Source organism: Xiphophorus couchianus, chromosome 9 (genome assembly GCF_001444195.1).
Source record: "Xiphophorus couchianus chromosome 9, X_couchianus-1.0, whole genome shotgun sequence".
Lineage (NCBI taxonomy): Eukaryota > Metazoa > Chordata > Actinopteri > Cyprinodontiformes > Poeciliidae > Xiphophorus > Xiphophorus couchianus.
The window spans coordinates 3,585,283-3,600,798 of record NC_040236.1 but is presented as its reverse complement, the minus strand read 5'-3'; the positions used below and the strand labels follow the sequence as shown (position 1 = coordinate 3,600,798).

Below are 15,516 nucleotides of genomic sequence, written 5' to 3'. Positions count from 1 at the left end.
TGGGAAAACAAAAACATTAGAATGTCTAGTTTTTGAGTCTTCATAAAAATCACAAACTGTGTCGTACATAATCTGTACTCAATTCAAAACAATCCAGGTCACGTATGGCGATTCTTTGTATTTCAGTATTAAATGAGCGGAATAGCCCTTTAGTGAAGTTTCGGACTTGACCCTACAAGATTGATGCGAACTTCAGCCTGATTAAGACTCCGCCTCTGTGTTTACATTGCGTCATCAGGTACAGCTGGACGTTATAATACTGGGCTCATTAGGAGAATTTGAGGTATAGAAATTAGGATCCATGAGATGGCAGTGGTGCAACAAAAATGGATGCAAGCTGCCGTTAAAATCTAAAGAAGAAGAAGAAGAAGAAGAAGCTGGACGTTAATACCAGGGTGAGCTTTTGCTAGCTCCTGTTTACAGCTATTTTCTACCTACACAGAAACTACTATTTCAAAAAGGAAAGCTGGTGGCGGTAATGCATACCAAACACTTTTTGCCACCCGCCAATTAGAATCAAGAAGAAGAAGAAAGGAAACGTTTCATTATGTTGTTAAATTGGGCACTACCCAGCCAACAGAGGGAACTTCACTCAATTAGCTTAGGCTAGCGATATGCTAAAAACAAGCATAGTATTAGGTAGGTTCAGTTAAGGGAAATATGAAAAATCTGGAGAATGTGGCAATTTCTTTTATATGCTTAATCGGAATAATTAATTACTAAAATAACTGTTACTCCCCCCCCCTCCCCTATAAATTTCTTCTACTTTCATTAGATTTTGATTCTTTTGCAAGTGGAAAAATAACGATTCCAATAGTTTATTGGCACAAACCTGACTTTAAGTGCTTTCTATAACTTTTTCAAAGGGTTGAGGTCAATTTACTGTGATCCCCAGAACCAGACATGCTCTCTCTCATTCTGGATGTGTAAAGGCAGACATCTGGGGTTTTATCTTTATTCTTTTTCCTCTTACATCGCCACAGCAACCCAACGTTTATCTGAGTTCACGTTGCTGGTTTGTTGTTGTTTCTCCTCCTGAGTTGCCTTGCTGCTGAAAATGTGCTGTAGAAATAAATCTGCTTTGTCTTAGGGGTCAGGCTCAGGGTAGAGGTCAGAGTTTCAGAAATGCAAATGAATGGAAGCCAATACAAAGTAAAGAAACATCATTTATACTGGATGGAGGTTTTGGATCAGAACCAACATGGACTGAACTTTTTAAATATATTTATTTATTCCAGTCAAACACAAATGATACATTATAAGTACACATAAATGTGATCAATAAGGCATGACACTGATATGGCTAACTGTGCAGCCTTTAACAAATTACCTGTAATATTTTAAAAAATAAATAATAATAAAAAATATCCTAACATTCAGTCGTGTAATCATTCAAAATGTATTGTGACAATGTTTTTAAAAAGAAGCAATGAATTAATTTAATTTCTGACATTATTCTGAGTGCGGAGAACCGGCAGGCGTCTTTGATTTAATGTTTATTTCAGCCTCTGCTGCAATAAACTTACATTCATCTGTAAAATTATATTTAGTTTGCAGTAAACTGACTATGCTAGCTAATGCTAAACTTGTTCATTCAAGAGTGATCCCATAAATACAAACTTGTGTGTGATGGTCCATCCTGCTCCTCTCAATGATCAATTTTAGAAAAAATAATAAAGTTCAAATGTTTCTAACAGAGTGTTGGTTCTCTGTGCACAAACAGAAGCAGAAACCCATCGTCCATGTTGGGTTCAATTGTGCTTCAATAGCCACTTAGTGTGTGTGTGTTTAATCTCTTCCCTTCAGAAGTGATTTTCCTTTGGGATTCCTGCAGCTCAGTGACAGAACCGGCGGGTCTGCCCATTGGAGGAACTGTTCTGAGGTTCCGGTCGGGTTCAGGGCTGCATCAGCCTTCCGGACGTCTCAGGTTTTCTGGCTCAGGTCAGGAGTTCTGCTTTGTCCGTTAGTTTTGTGTTTCTCTGTCTCTCTCTCTTGAAAAGACTTAAACACACATTCTTGGTATATATATACCTTTACAGTGAAATTAGCTATAGCGCATGTATGTAGCTTTTTAAGCATACGCATTACTGTGTAAAAGTTGTGTACAGGTGTAAAGAAATGTTAAATACATAAACCTTCACTGAGAAAGTAAATGAATTTTTACCAAAAGTAAATGAATTTCTATCACACCACACTTTTCCATAAAAACAGTACTAACTATTGTGAGTAGACCTGAGCCAGTAGCAGCGATGTAGGGAGTTGAGTCAGGTGTAGTTTGATGTACAGCCATTAACTCAGTCAGAAACAGCTGTGCAACTGAACGAACTCTGTTGTACCTGTCAATTTTCATAAACAAATCAGACATAATATTATGAAGAGAGAGGGGAAGGAAGTTCAAACCTTCTCTGACTCCAGCGTCTTTCTGCCCAGCTTTCTAACCATACAGAGGAGCAGCATAAGCAAATGAGGTGGATTAGCAGTGCTTGCTAACAGCTGACGGTGTCATCTAGGATACGTTACTGTGGAATATCGTTTCTGCTGTTCAAATTTAAAGGTGTTATGTCATGGCAGTTATACACCAAGCTGTCTCTTTACTCTGAGGCTTTCTAGGTTCATTGCTAGACTGACTGCTGCCAGAGATCCTTCCTGTAGTGATGAGAAATACAAGCAACATACTGTAAAGATACAGTGAGTGTCATTAATTAAGGACGTAGAATATAGAGTGCGCACAAAGCCCTGATCATAACATTAATGAATATGTAAAGAAATTTATAAAAAGTGAGAAGAACCTGGGTCAACATACATCAGTGTATATCTGTGGTTGGTTAGCTCAAATGTTTGGAGCAATCCAGCTGCTGAGATTCCTTAAAAATAGAGAACATTCATAAATTGAATAATTGTTTCTATTATAAAGGCAAAAGGTGCCTGCCAAAAAATGGACTTTTGTTTATCTTCAACCTCCCTGCTGAATTATTAATAGCATACAGCAAAAGCAATTCTGTTCCAGTGTCTTTAACTCTTCAGTTTGTCTTTTTTACCAGTTTTTAGAAGTGTTAGTGAAGCAGTTTTCTTTAAAGACAAGCAACAGGGTTGAGGGGAGGAATCACTGATACACTATGCTAGGTTTAGCTGCAGTAAAAGTTTGTTTTTATTATTCTGATATAAATTCATTCTATCTCTCTCCCCCATCCCACAGATGAACGTGGTCCAGCATTCTGAGGAGAAGCTCTGCAGGGCTTTAGTGTCTAAATTACCGGCTTTGGCTAAATTATACGGCGACTACACAGAAGGAGAAAGACGCTTTCTGGAGGGAGGACTGCACCCTGGGAAGCGAGGGTCTCTCTTCCAGCCCATCACTCTTCACTCTGACTCGGACTGGATCGTTGCTCATCCTGAGGAACCTCAAGACTTTGAGGCTTTCTATAGAGACCCTCACCGCAAGACGCCTGACTCAAGCCACAACACTATTTACATACAAACTATCGGTGAGTGAGCTTGTGCTACATGTGACTTGAACTTTTCTAATTTCTTGTAAAATGCGTTTTTCTTGGAAGGTTGAAGATTGTCAAAAAATTCAAGGGGTATTGCAAATTTGATGTATTATTTTACAAAACCCCAGCTGCGCTTCCAAAGACCATAAAATTGCGCAAATTGAAATTACTGAAATAAATGTGCTTAATAAAAGGAGGCTAATTTAGAAAAAAAAACTAATGTTCGATAAAAAAGTTTTTCTGCTGAGGCCATGTTAACATCAGCATATTTCACAAAACTGCAATGGAAGCACATCTTTCACACGAGCCAAGTGATCAACAGCAGGTTGTTACTACTGTTGGAAAACAGTGATGAAGATGACAGGAAGTGCTAGAAGGTTGAAGCCAAGGCGCGTTTTTTTTAATGACATCATGGGGACAAACTTGTTTACGTGATTCAAACTGTATTTCTTACCTATTAGAAACATTGCAATTGTGAAATTGTGTATTTTCGACATGATCAGAGTATCAACAAAGTTTTGAGCACATTTCCAATGGAATGAATGGCTGTGTTTCCAAATCCACTGATGTCGAAAAAACACAATTTTGCCACTGTGGTGTTTTCTACAAACAAGTGGCCAAGAAACCACCTCATTGAAGTCCCAACATTTTTTTCATCAAAAAAACTTTTTTTTTTTTTTATAGGTGTGTTTCAGTTAAGCTAAATATTTTTTGAAATATCAAACTGTGTGCGTCTGTTTGCAGGTTCTTTTGGAGACGAGGGACTCCAGACAGACCAGTATGTTGAATGGCTCAGAGATTACTGCCAGGCCTTTTTCTGTGGGCTTTCTGTTAAGTTGCTTCCAGCAGTTAGTGTGTCTGAAACAGGATGCTCCTTTAGGGTGAACAGCAGCTCACACAACCTGCAAATTCTCACAGGTAACTCAGACATATTTCTTTATCCAAGCTTTGCTTCACGATATCAGTTGCCTTTGCTTTCCCTTCAGACACGACCTGTTTGTTGTTTCCTTTTGAAACAAAGGTGACTTGTTACGGTATCTGGGGAAAAGAAAACCAAAAGATGCTTTCTGCATAGTTGGAATCACGATGATTGACCTCTACCCAAAGGACTCCTGGAACTTTGTGTTTGGTCAGGCTTCTCTCAGTGACGGTGAGCTTTTTGTTGTCATAAAGGAAAATGTACCGCAACCACTAGATGGCGCTCAAATGCATAGAGTGTGACTTTAATTTCCACCCCCATCAGGGATGGGTGTGTTCAGCTTTGCCAGATATGACGACCACTTTTACTCCAGAAATTATGCTGGGAGGCTGAAGAAGAAGCTTCAGCCGAGGCAGGGAGATTTCTCTGTGTTCCAGGGATACTACACTCCACCCATCACCAGCACTCTGCTGCTTCGATCCTGCAAGGTTGTTAAAGGGCATATGGAATCATTTTTACACATTTCCATTTTTAGTTGCACTCATATTTGTGGCTTATGATAGTTATATTCATTTTTCATGCTTGCAAGTTGATTAAAAAGTTAGCGCAGAACAGCTGAGAACAAAGCTGAAAGTTGCATTACGCGATTGTGTGATGACATCATATTGAGAAAGCTGAACTCGGCCCCTGATTGGCCCATTAAGGAGGCATGAGGAGGAATGTGCCTGGATGCCTATCAAACTGAGACCCCCACCCAAGGATTTAAAAGATCAGTCATAAACAGTTATTCGAAACACAAAATCTCAGAAATGTCCAAAAGTTGAAAATTCTTAACCTTTGAAGCTCATAAATTTCCAAGTTTCTTTCTAGCAAATTTCTGAGATTAATCTAAAAATGTCTGAGTTTGGTTTTTTTTCTTTTCAAAAATGTACTACTCCTGTTTTTCCTTTCATCTACAATGACCCTAACGTCACACTTTCTCTTTCAGTGGTGGCGTTTTTTTATTTCAGAAAAGTAGTACTCTAAAACTACTCTATTTTGAAAATAATTGCAAAGACTAAAGTGACAGTTACATTTTATGACTTCAACCTTTTAAGGCCTAAAACATGTTTAGAGATAACTCTCGAGTGCAGGTGGTTTTATCTCACTAGTTCTGTTTGTGAATTTGCTATGACACGGTGTATGTAACATGCTGCTGCAGACCATTACCCATGAGATTGGCCATATGTTTGGAATAAAGCACTGCCAGTGGATGAACTGTGTCATGCAGGGATCGAACCACTTGGAGGAGTCGGATCGTAGACCGCTGGACCTCTGTGCGATCTGCCTTCACAAGCTTCAGGTCGCAGTTGGATTTAAAATTACTGACAGATACAAGGTAAAACTACACTCTGCTTAATGTATGCTCAACTATTCAATGTACAGGAGACATTTCCATGTTGTAATGATGATGAGTGCAAAGTAACTCGGCGTTTTAAGTATCGCAGGTGTTAGAAACTCTGATTACGTCAGCCGGTTTTCTGGTAGCATCTAGGTCTGTGTTCTGCCCCCTGACATGCCTGAGTTCACATGGTGGACTGAATTTTAACCTCACTGTGCTGAGCTGGTACATCCTAAAAAATATCTTTCTCAGCATCTGCTTGAATTTTGAACCCTAACGGAATGCTGCACATTTCCGCTCCACAAGAAGGTTTATCTGTAACAATTTGTAACATTGTCTTTCTTTCTTTCTTTCTTTTTATCTCTATAAACATTTTAAGGATCTTCTTGTTGTTAAATTGTTCTCTTCTCCTTCAGAAATTCCTGAAGCATAAACCTCATTATCCAAAACAGGATTAAAAAACAATGTTGGATTTGAACTTTTATTTCAAATTCAAGGTCTGTTTTGAGCTCCATCTATTTCCCAGCTTTCCCTGCCCTGCTTTAAAGCTGCAGATTGTAACTTTTATAAAAAATATTATTTTGCACATACTTGTGTTACCATGTCGTGACAATGTAGCATGAGACAGATAATCTGTCTCCTCCACCTCCTTCCTGAGCTGCTATTGTTGTGTGTAGAAACGACACGCTCCAGGTCAGAAACAACCAATCAGAGACAAGAGGCCGAGTCTTAGCGCTGTCAATCAACTTCACTGCTATATGTGCTAATGGCAGAGAAACAACTCCCCGTACCTGGAAAACCGTTTATCTGCCATCGTCAGTGGCTATGTTACCTAGCCTTAGCATTCAGGACGGCCTACAGTGTTTTTTTCTTTCTTCTCCTTGACCTGAATCTTTGGTAGATGACACTTTGTCACCCAACTCTGACCACCTCACCTGGCGTTTCAGCAACAAGGCAGTTCAAAGTGCCTTGTTGTTTATGATGGTTTTATGTTTTTATAAAACATAAATACATCATGCAGACAATAATTGTGAAAACGAGTAACAAACATTGCATTTTGTCAAGTGCCATTGTTAAAATCATCAAAACACATTAAATATGTTGGTTTATGTTCCATTTCAGAACTCTAAGCAGGGTGTGTAGTCTTGATTTAAAGGATTTCCGTGTTTCAGCTGTTTTGCAGTTTTCTGGAAGTTTGTTCTATATACAACCAGTTAATCTGCTGATTAGAGACTGTCCCAGAACTATAAGTATCTTTTTTCTCTCTCTCTTTTTGTAAACCTTATAGAAACATTTTCCTCTACTGGTATCAAGTCCCACATTTTGTTACTTTATTTTTTTTTTAAAATTAACAATACTGAAAACCATTTCTCCTGTACATCTGTCTCTGTTAAATAAATGGAACACAAAAAACATTAAAAAAAAACCCTAAAGCAACTTTGCCAAGATTGCCGCTCATAAGGTTGTACTTCCAAGAAGATTCCATAAATATGACCGGCAAGGTACAAGAAATGATTTATTTAGTCATTGATAAATGGATGGTTACTGTGTTCTTCACAGTTTGATTTTGCCATATTTTGGAAGAGTTTATTCATCATCACACTATTTTTACTTTGATTCTTGTAAATAAATTTTTCTGTGTGTTCAACAGGCTTTACTTTGCTGGATGGAAGATGACGAGAGTCAGCTGTCAGAAGCAGAGGGGGCGTCTGTTCACCACTCTGCTGTCCGTTTTCACAAACCCACCGAAGCCTTCAATGAATCCCGGCTGTGGCTCCGCAGCTGTTTGGACAGACTGGAAATAAGTTAGCCGAAGTGACTGCCAGCTTTCATTCAGCTGATGAAGAGTTTTGTCTAAGCTTCTTAAGGTTGTTCCTGTGGCTCAGTGGTAGGGTTGGGATCTTGCAATTGGAAGCTTGCGGCTTCCGCGTGTTCTGTTCATGACACTTAACCCGAAGTTGCCTACAGCTTGGTGTATGAATGAATGAACATGTGAAATACTCAAATGACATCTTTTAGGCCAATTGCTTCTCCTTCATTTGGCTCAAACACGAAGAAAAGGTCAGGTCACAAGTGCAGCTGGTTATCACGAGTAAACATGCAGGAGGATCATTAAGATATTTTTATTGATTTATTGTGTAAACTGAGGATTCGACAGATGTGTCACACTGATGGGACACGTTAAAAATAAGAGGGAATTTGGATGGACTGTCAACAATCAACAGGAGAAAGAAACTTTGTGAATTAAGGGACTTAATGTCACATTTTTATTTTAGTCTGAAATGCAAACTGCAATCTGATGTGTTTATGCTCAGATTAGCATTAGCAGGTCATTTTGCATGGATGGATGTGTTAACATTATACAGGCTCTTCAGTGACTGATGTGATCAATGCATGAGCCATCGCTTCATGACACAAAAATACGCCTGGAAGGCTTAATTAAGAAGTTCAATTCACATCATTGCTTTATTGCGATTTAATGCATCTTTGGTACAAAATGACAAATGATTGATATACAGAAAAAATAGATTAAAAAATAAGAAAATACTTTTTGTTACATTCTCCTGAGGTTTTGGAATTTTTTATTTATTTTCAATTAATTGCAATAAAATCTGTGCAGTATATTTTGTTAGCAGCTCTCTTTAGTTTCTAGTATTTTCCAGGAGTGGTTAGACTGATCAACAGCTGATGTAAAATGCTTCAGTGTTAGGCCCTGATTGATACCAGACAAACTAACTAACTTCACACTGCAACACTGATGACTTATTGAGGACACACCTTTGTGTGACATCTCCTGTCACTGTTCATTCACTCTACACTCTTCACTAACACAGAACAAAGTACAAAAAAAGCATTAATTTTTATATTTGGCGTGTAAACTTGTAAAAAAAAAATACTGGTTGTTGGATCATATTTAAGGTACAACTCCCTATTTCGATCAAACACCACAGCGATACTTCCGTCTAGGCATGCGGCGGTATGAAATTATGACACTATGATATGTTAGGTAAAAATATCACCATGTCGTGGTATCACATGGCGGGTAAACGTCAGCCCCTTGTTCTACTCTTAGCTTGGTACAGAGGGTCTGAACGCTCGGCTATTGAGACACGATTGCTTCCTAGAGGAGTGGACTCTGTTGAGGTTTTAAATTTTCCTAAAGTCGTTAATGTTTGGCCGTGACGTAACGATGATGTAATGCACCAGTTTGATGCTATGAAGCTTCCGGAAATTACGAGGCGGCTGTTGGTGTCAATTCATTATTTGAAAGTGTGGCCAACATGGACTGAAAGACTTCCTTCACTTCCTCTGCTGCCATTGCAAAAACTGCAGTGAGAGTGCATTTCTAAAACAGCGCAGAAGATCAACTTCTCTTGTATGCTGATTGGCCCAGTAGAAAGTCTACTGGCAGACTCCAAGTCAATGGGAGGAAGCCTGGAGCATATCAGAGATTTGAATGGAGCAGAGTGGCCTGGGATGGCTAGGCTAGGTGTGGTATTAGTATTACAGCTCTAAGACGTATCATTTAGCATTTCTTTAGCATGCTTTGATGTGAATGTATAGGCAATTTGCTTCTTGCATGTTTGCTGAATTGTGGGCTGATCCTCTTTGACATGACGCGTTGCTGCCAGAACATTTAGAACAGCCATTTGAATTTAACTAGAATTTCTTTTTTTATTATTGCTGGACATTTTGTTTACACTAGTGGCATTTATTTGAAAGCAATGTGACAGGAAGGGGTCAAAGAGAAAGGGAGAAAGACAATGGGAGACGAACGTGGGGTGAACACATCCCGGTCGGTAGCCTCTGTCTACATGGCGCAGCTCCAAAATCTGCGCCACGCGACAGCCCTTTATTTTCATTTCAAATTCGCCTATCGCCATAATCTCTACAGTCATAGTCAACTTAAATTGCTTTTGGAAGTTCCTTCTAGATCACAAACACGGTGATATTTGTTTCACTAGAGGTAGCTCGTTCATTTCACCACAGCATGAACTTTACCTTTAATTTAGCAAATTGCTCTCCTAGATGTACGATCGTGTTTGCCTCCTTTGGCTACAGTATGGTAAGCAAGTTTTGCACATAGGACAACCTTCTTCCTCCAAGTTGCCATCTGTCTTCCTGCGGTAGCTGATGTACTTCCATAAAGTGGACTTTGTTCTTTTAGACAAGGTGGACGGATTGTGATAGTGCAGCTACACATGACCGGTTTGATTCGACCTCCACTCTATCTCTGACAAAAAAAACACGCTTGTACCGCCAGAATGGTATGACGGAAAATTTTTGTGGTTTTGAAACCGTGATGTTTTTTATATTGCGGTATACCTTGAAACCAGTAACCAGCCCATGCCTACTCCCCTCTCATAAGTGCTGAACCTTCTCTTTACTGCCTCCTGGACTGTTCACCTTATACCCTTACATTCACTTGATTTGTTCTTTTACTTGTGCGTTTTTTCAGCTTAGTATTGAGTTGTGACCTCCTTGACTCCTTCCTGACTGACGTTCCCTTTGTCTTCTGTCTCAGAGCAGTCGTGTGCCGTGTGAGTTTGGTCCGGTTTCTTCTCTCCTCTCACCTCCTTGTAGCCAGGGTTCCTTTCATGTTCAACTGCAGAGTGTTTCGGGCTTCTCCTCCTGCAGGGCAACCCTTTTTTAGCAGGTCTAACAAGTCCCAGGAACACAGCACTCAGTCCCATTCCCACCGCGCAGGAGTAGAATGCCGCTCCATAGTCCGTAGTTACATCCACTAGCACACCTGTAGGCATGGAATGGGCACAGAGAAACAAGTTCAGTAAACTACAAATCTAAAACTATGGCATCATATTATTTGGTCCTCCACAGATCGTTTTGGGGTTGAGAAACTGATCTCACTGTCCTCAGTGACATATTTGTTTTCATACTAAGAGAAAATGGAATAAGAAGAAATCCATGTGTCTAAACAAATTTGAAATGATTGGAAGTCTTAAGTATCACAGACTTGTTCAGGCTGCGCAAATGGAATACATGAACCTCCGATACTGTTCGATGTTTTTGAGTCGTTTGTTTATTCAGTTCTCTCATGCATATCTATGCTTCCTCTCACTTTTTCACTAAATAACAGCATCCACGTCAAGAGAGCTGTTGTTGTTGAGCATTCTGGTAGTGTTTACTTGAGGTGTGTTTGCTAAATGAGGTTCCAAACAGTGAGTTGCTGATCAGAACCAATCAAGCTGCAAATTGTCAATTTTGTGTCGCAAGTAAATGTCTCGGTGCATCTCTACTTTTAAGGGCCTATACATTTGCTTAGGCATCAGAATATTATACCACTAGAAATGTTTACCTATGAAAAGATCTTTCCTACCTCCAAGTGGTGGCCCACCCAGTCCAGCAAAGCTCTGGATGAACACATAGACACCGGCAGCTGATGACATCCTCTCCACACCCACCACCTCGTCCTCTGCCAGCATAGGGATGTGAGTGCATGCCAGGGTTCCCATGAAGAACCCGTACACAGCACAGCACAAACCCAGAGTGTAAAAATTTGTCACTAGCGTAAATCCCACTAAGTCCACTGTCATCATGACCACACACATCAGGAGTACCAGGAGCTTCCTTGTCTTGAACACATTCTGGGACAGGACCCACCCGATGAGGAATCGTCCAAAGATTTCAGCCACGGCCATGATGGAGAGCATGTAGGTGGCTTGCTCTCGCTCCACGCCACGGTTCACGCTCAGCTCGATGATGTAGAGTGGAGGGGCAAAGAAACCCAGAGTGGCAAACAGTCCAAACAGAGAGTAGAGAATAAAACTGCAGTCTTTGAGGATGGAGAAGTCTAGGAGTCTAGAATTTGCAGCAGATTGCTTTGTGCAGCCTGAGTTGCATCCTCCTTCTTGGTACATCGTTTTTTCGTCATCTTTGTTGTGTTTTTCTGTTTCCGGTTCTTTACTTTTTTCCTGAGAGTTTGGAGTCGTCTCTAGCCTTGCCTCTTTGTCCAGGGAAGTATTCTCCTCTGGTGTACAGGTGTCTTTAAGTGACAGGACACCATTAGTCGTCTCAAAGTTCTCAAGAACCAAACTGTCTACATTCTCTTGTTTCTTGAGTGCTTCCAGCTCCTTTGGGGAAGACGTGTCAATGTTTGGGCTTTGGGGCATTCTGGGTTTAATAATGATTGGCCGGAGCAGCACACCACAGACGATGATGACGCTTTGCAGAGCTCCGATCACTGCCATGGTGCGTCTCCAGCCAATTTTATCTCTTAACACAGAAAAGCCTGAAAGGCAAAGGAAATGCAGTGATGAAATTAAATGTGTGATTGCTCAGCTTATTTAAAAATGAACACATTTTGTCTTATGTTGTTTCATGTATCAACCAATCATAACCCCTACAAGGTATCGTCACACCTAGCTATGGGGTCAACCACTCTTCCTCTCTGAGGGAATTTCTGCCAACTCCTCGCTCTTAGTCTCTCACAGCAGCTGACTGAATCAGTGTTTTTGCATCCAAATTAAAAGTTATTGAGACCGATATAATGACAAGTACCTCTTGTTTATGGCTTCTCATCTTTTTAACTGTATATTTTTTTGTGTTTGTTGCTGCCTCTTTGCCAGGAGGTGGAGGAGATGATATATATTATACTGTCACAATATGATGACAGTTTTAACAAATATATGTACAAAAACATATATATTTTTTATAAAAGCTACATCTGCAGCTTAACCATACAGCCAGAGCTACCATGGACATGGCTTTTGATCAAAGCATATTTGTGTTTCAGAATGGGTCAGTTGAAGTCCAGACCTAAATCCAATTGATGATCTAAATCTGGAACAGCAATCTGGCTGAGCTTGTTGAAGAAGTTTAGAAAAAAAAATGTTGGCCTCAAGATGAGTAGGTCTGGTATTGACATTTCCCAGAAAGTTGCAGCTGTAATTGCAGCAAAAGGTGGTTCTAAAACATAATGACTGAATGGGGAGAATTCAAATCCTCTTTGTTTTTTGGGGTTTTGGTTTTTTTTTTTTAAATCATGTCATTCATTTTTAAATTATTCTCTGTTCTCTGTACAGAATAAGTCCCAACAAAATACATATACTGTAAAGCATAAATACGTCAACAAAGCACTCTTGGGATGTGTGCATAAAAATCATCAGATCCAGATGAGACTTTGCTCTCACCTGGAGCTAGGGCAGACATTGCAAGGGACTCCCCAGTAGAAGCCAGAGCAGTGACCAGAGAGCGCCGACGGCTGAAGTACTTCGACAGGATGGTCACAGTGGGCAGGAAAGTCAGACTGTAGCCCAGACCTGCACAGTTCAACGCGTTTTTGTTTAATTTACCAAGACACATCACTGTAGGACAGCTTCAGAGAATTCATTATAGGTGTAGATGAAGTCAAATGGATACCTGTCACTACTCCATAGGTGATGTATATCTGATTGAGTGAACTGGTAAAGCTGGTTGCAATGGTGCCAGTGGATATTAGTAATCCTCCAATCATAACAACAAACTGGAAGCCAAAGTGGTTCATCATCACTGAGGAGAGAGGACCTGCAGGTTACAAACAAAATGTGATTTAATATCATTGCCGCTCATGGGCTAGATTTTGTTTTTTTCAGAGCTGCATCCAGTCTGTCGCGGCAGATGAACCGGCCACCTACTATTAAAGGCCATGATGAACACACAGATGGAAATGATCCACGAGACCCGACTGTTGGTCTCACCAAACTCCTCCATCATGTCCTGGAGGAAGATCCCAAAGCTCTTAATGATGCCATATGTGAACATCTCCACCAGGAAGAACGCCACAGCCACCACCCACCCCCATCCTCCGTCAGGGGCCTTGGAGTACTGTTTGGCCCCCAGGAACTGGGTTACTTTAGCTCTGCACAGTCCCATGCTCTGCAAAAGAGAAAAAAGCTTTACTAATTGAAAGGGGTGTACCAATAAATCGGCCTCAATTGCCTTCATTTTGGGAGATCGTTGATTGGCCGATACTGAAGCCGATCACATCTGCCGGTCTTGCTGACCTCAGCAAAGGTCTAAAAATCAACCACTGTCCTCTGTTGCTCTGCTGTGAGGGAGGTTTCACTGACAGACCAGCCCACCGAGTCATGTACATGTTTGCAGTTAGCAATAGTCACCAACTCAACGACTTTCTTGCTATATTTGGCAACATTTCACACACACAAAAAAACACGGTATCAGCCAAAATTGGAATTGGCAGGTCAGGCTTTTTAAAGATTGTTAATCATTAATTGGCCAGAAAACTGCAATCGGTGCACACTGTTACAAATGAAGCATGACTGACTTTCAATCAGCACTATGTGAGATTATCAAATGAGATTTCCCATGAGATCCTGGTTTGATGTGAACCGTAACCATCAATGTTGACAGAAATAAAGACTTGTAATATATCACTTTATGAATGAGATTCACTTTTTCAAAGGTATTGCTGAAATACTTCTAGTTATACATGTGAATGTCTTGTGATGCACCAGAAAGCAAGAGGTGCATCAAATTATTTTCACAAGAATTATTATTACTTTGAAGAGATGCACTGAAACACGCCGTGTTGTTTAAAGAAGAACAGCAATCTGCCCAAGTGAATTATTATCTTTTGAGATTTTCTCATCAGAAACCAGGAAAGGAAAAAGGGACAGTTATTCATTTTAAAACAGAAAATGTTACATTGAAATACAGGCCACTTTTTGTTTGTTCGTTTTTTACTGGTACTCTGAAAACCCTCCACATCCCCAAAACAAACGATACAGTCGCAGGATCATGTGACATGAAAACGATATATTTTTATATATATATATATACTTCATCCAAGCTTATAAAAAATTTGAGACGTGTTTATTTGTAGCCTAAAAAACACGTGGGATACATTGGAGGTGAACAGAAGGAAATAGCGCCTCCTACAGTCACCGTAGAGATTGGTCGCAAAATTAGGAATTTTAAAAAGTGGGTCATTCTCAGTCAGTTTGAGGGACTTTTATTATCATTATGAAGAGAGAGAAAAAAACATGTGTATTTTAAAACTAAAACTAAAAAAAAAATTCTTTTATTTTTATGTTTTGGCAGTTAGAAAATGACCAAAACATGCACAGACCTTTGAACCGCGATCAGTCCGCGATGTGGAGCCGAACCTCGGCCACCTCCCGGATGCAACGAGCCCGCAGTAAGAGCGCTTCGGATTAGAGTCCCAATCCCTGCTGGCGCTGGTTCGGTCGGACTCTGCAGAACCCGCCTCAGTGGTTCTAACAGCGAAGAGCCGTCAGAGGACGCCTGACCCTCCCTTCTGACCTGCTCCTCTTCTCCTCACTGACAGGTCAGATTATCTGTTTTACAGAACCGCTGCAGTTTTAGTTCAACTCACATGCTGCTCATCCTTCCAGCTATGTTGAATGTACAAACACTGTCAGTGCGGTTCAGATAGATGTCAGGAGAGAGGAAAAAAAAACAGTAGCTGAAGTTCAGCCTCTTTCTGCAAGGTAGAAACTAATTAATTATTAATACTTGAGGAGGGGGATGAGAGGGGGGTCAAAATTGAGCAAAAAATCCAGATGTTGACAGTAATTTGTTCCTTATTTGTAAAAGTGGTGCATTAACTGACACTTCAATCTACTACTTAAGAATAAAATATGAATTACCATAGGAAAAAGCTACATTATTCCTCGACCCTCCAATGAATTTATTAAAGACTTAATGAAATTTCATTTTGGAAATTGCAAAAGGGGAACTGCAAT

The 15,516-nt window shown here is 40.2% G+C and overlaps 3 protein-coding genes across 10 annotated transcripts in view; 2 read left to right on the top strand and 1 right to left on the bottom strand.

The window, feature by feature from the left end:
* The first annotated feature begins 213 nt into the window (after nucleotides 1-213).
* Nucleotides 214-10,030, top strand: amz2 (archaelysin family metallopeptidase 2). Of its 5 annotated transcripts, XM_028027822.1 has the most exons (9): nucleotides 217-395; nucleotides 1,835-1,941; nucleotides 2,611-2,688; nucleotides 3,197-3,485; nucleotides 4,236-4,409; nucleotides 4,513-4,641; nucleotides 4,735-4,898; nucleotides 5,612-5,788; nucleotides 7,443-10,030. In XM_028027822.1, the coding sequence occupies exons 4-9, from the start codon at nucleotides 3,197-3,199 to the stop codon at nucleotides 7,599-7,601; spliced, it is 1,092 nt and encodes a 363-aa protein (XP_027883623.1). In that variant the 5' UTR covers nucleotides 217-395; nucleotides 1,835-1,941; nucleotides 2,611-2,688; the 3' UTR covers nucleotides 7,602-10,030. The 5 variants fall into 5 exon arrangements, with proteins under 5 accessions (XP_027883625.1, XP_027883623.1, XP_027883621.1 ...); XM_028027824.1 differs by lacking the exon at nucleotides 2,611-2,688 and having other exon boundaries at nucleotides 214-395; nucleotides 5,681-5,788; XM_028027820.1 differs by lacking the exon at nucleotides 2,611-2,688 and having other exon boundaries at nucleotides 218-395.
* LOC114150962 (monocarboxylate transporter 7-like) overlaps nucleotides 7,909-15,516 on the bottom strand; it is a 9,610-nt gene continuing 2,002 nt past the window's right edge. The window contains exons 1-6 of one of the 4 annotated variants that reach the window (XM_028027813.1): nucleotides 14,880-15,012; nucleotides 13,426-13,666; nucleotides 13,172-13,315; nucleotides 12,943-13,071; nucleotides 11,130-12,041; nucleotides 7,909-10,544 (exon numbers count right to left, since the gene is read on the bottom strand). In XM_028027813.1, the coding sequence (XP_027883614.1) occupies nucleotides 10,252-10,544; nucleotides 11,130-12,041; nucleotides 12,943-13,071; nucleotides 13,172-13,315; nucleotides 13,426-13,663 (1,716 nt within the window). In that variant the 5' untranslated portion in view covers nucleotides 13,664-13,666; nucleotides 14,880-15,012 and the 3' untranslated portion in view covers nucleotides 7,909-10,251. Of the gene's footprint in view, nucleotides 10,545-11,129; nucleotides 12,042-12,942; nucleotides 13,072-13,171; nucleotides 13,316-13,425; nucleotides 14,841-14,879; nucleotides 15,013-15,516 lie in introns of those variants that run through there. The other 3 variants (XM_028027810.1, XM_028027811.1, XM_028027809.1) reach the window with 3 other exon arrangements.
* arsg (arylsulfatase G) overlaps nucleotides 14,962-15,516 on the top strand; it is a 26,196-nt gene continuing 25,641 nt past the window's right edge. The window contains exon 1 of the mRNA XM_028027815.1: nucleotides 14,962-15,098. The gene's annotated coding sequence lies outside the window, so the exon portion shown is untranslated. The remainder of the gene's footprint in view (nucleotides 15,099-15,516) is intronic.

Bases quoted from the DNA above. Each gene is read 5' to 3' on its own strand.
- amz2 (XM_028027822.1), top strand. From the start codon at position 3,197: ATGAACGTGGTCCAGCATTCTGAGGAGAAGCTCTGCAGGGCTTTAGTG. The intron at 4,899-5,611 runs GTTGTTAAAGGG...ATGCTGCTGCAG, and splicing joins TGCTGCTTCGATCCTGCAAG to ACCATTACCCATGAGATTGG. The intron at 5,789-7,442 runs GTAAAACTACAC...TGTGTTCAACAG, and splicing joins AAATTACTGACAGATACAAG to GCTTTACTTTGCTGGATGGA.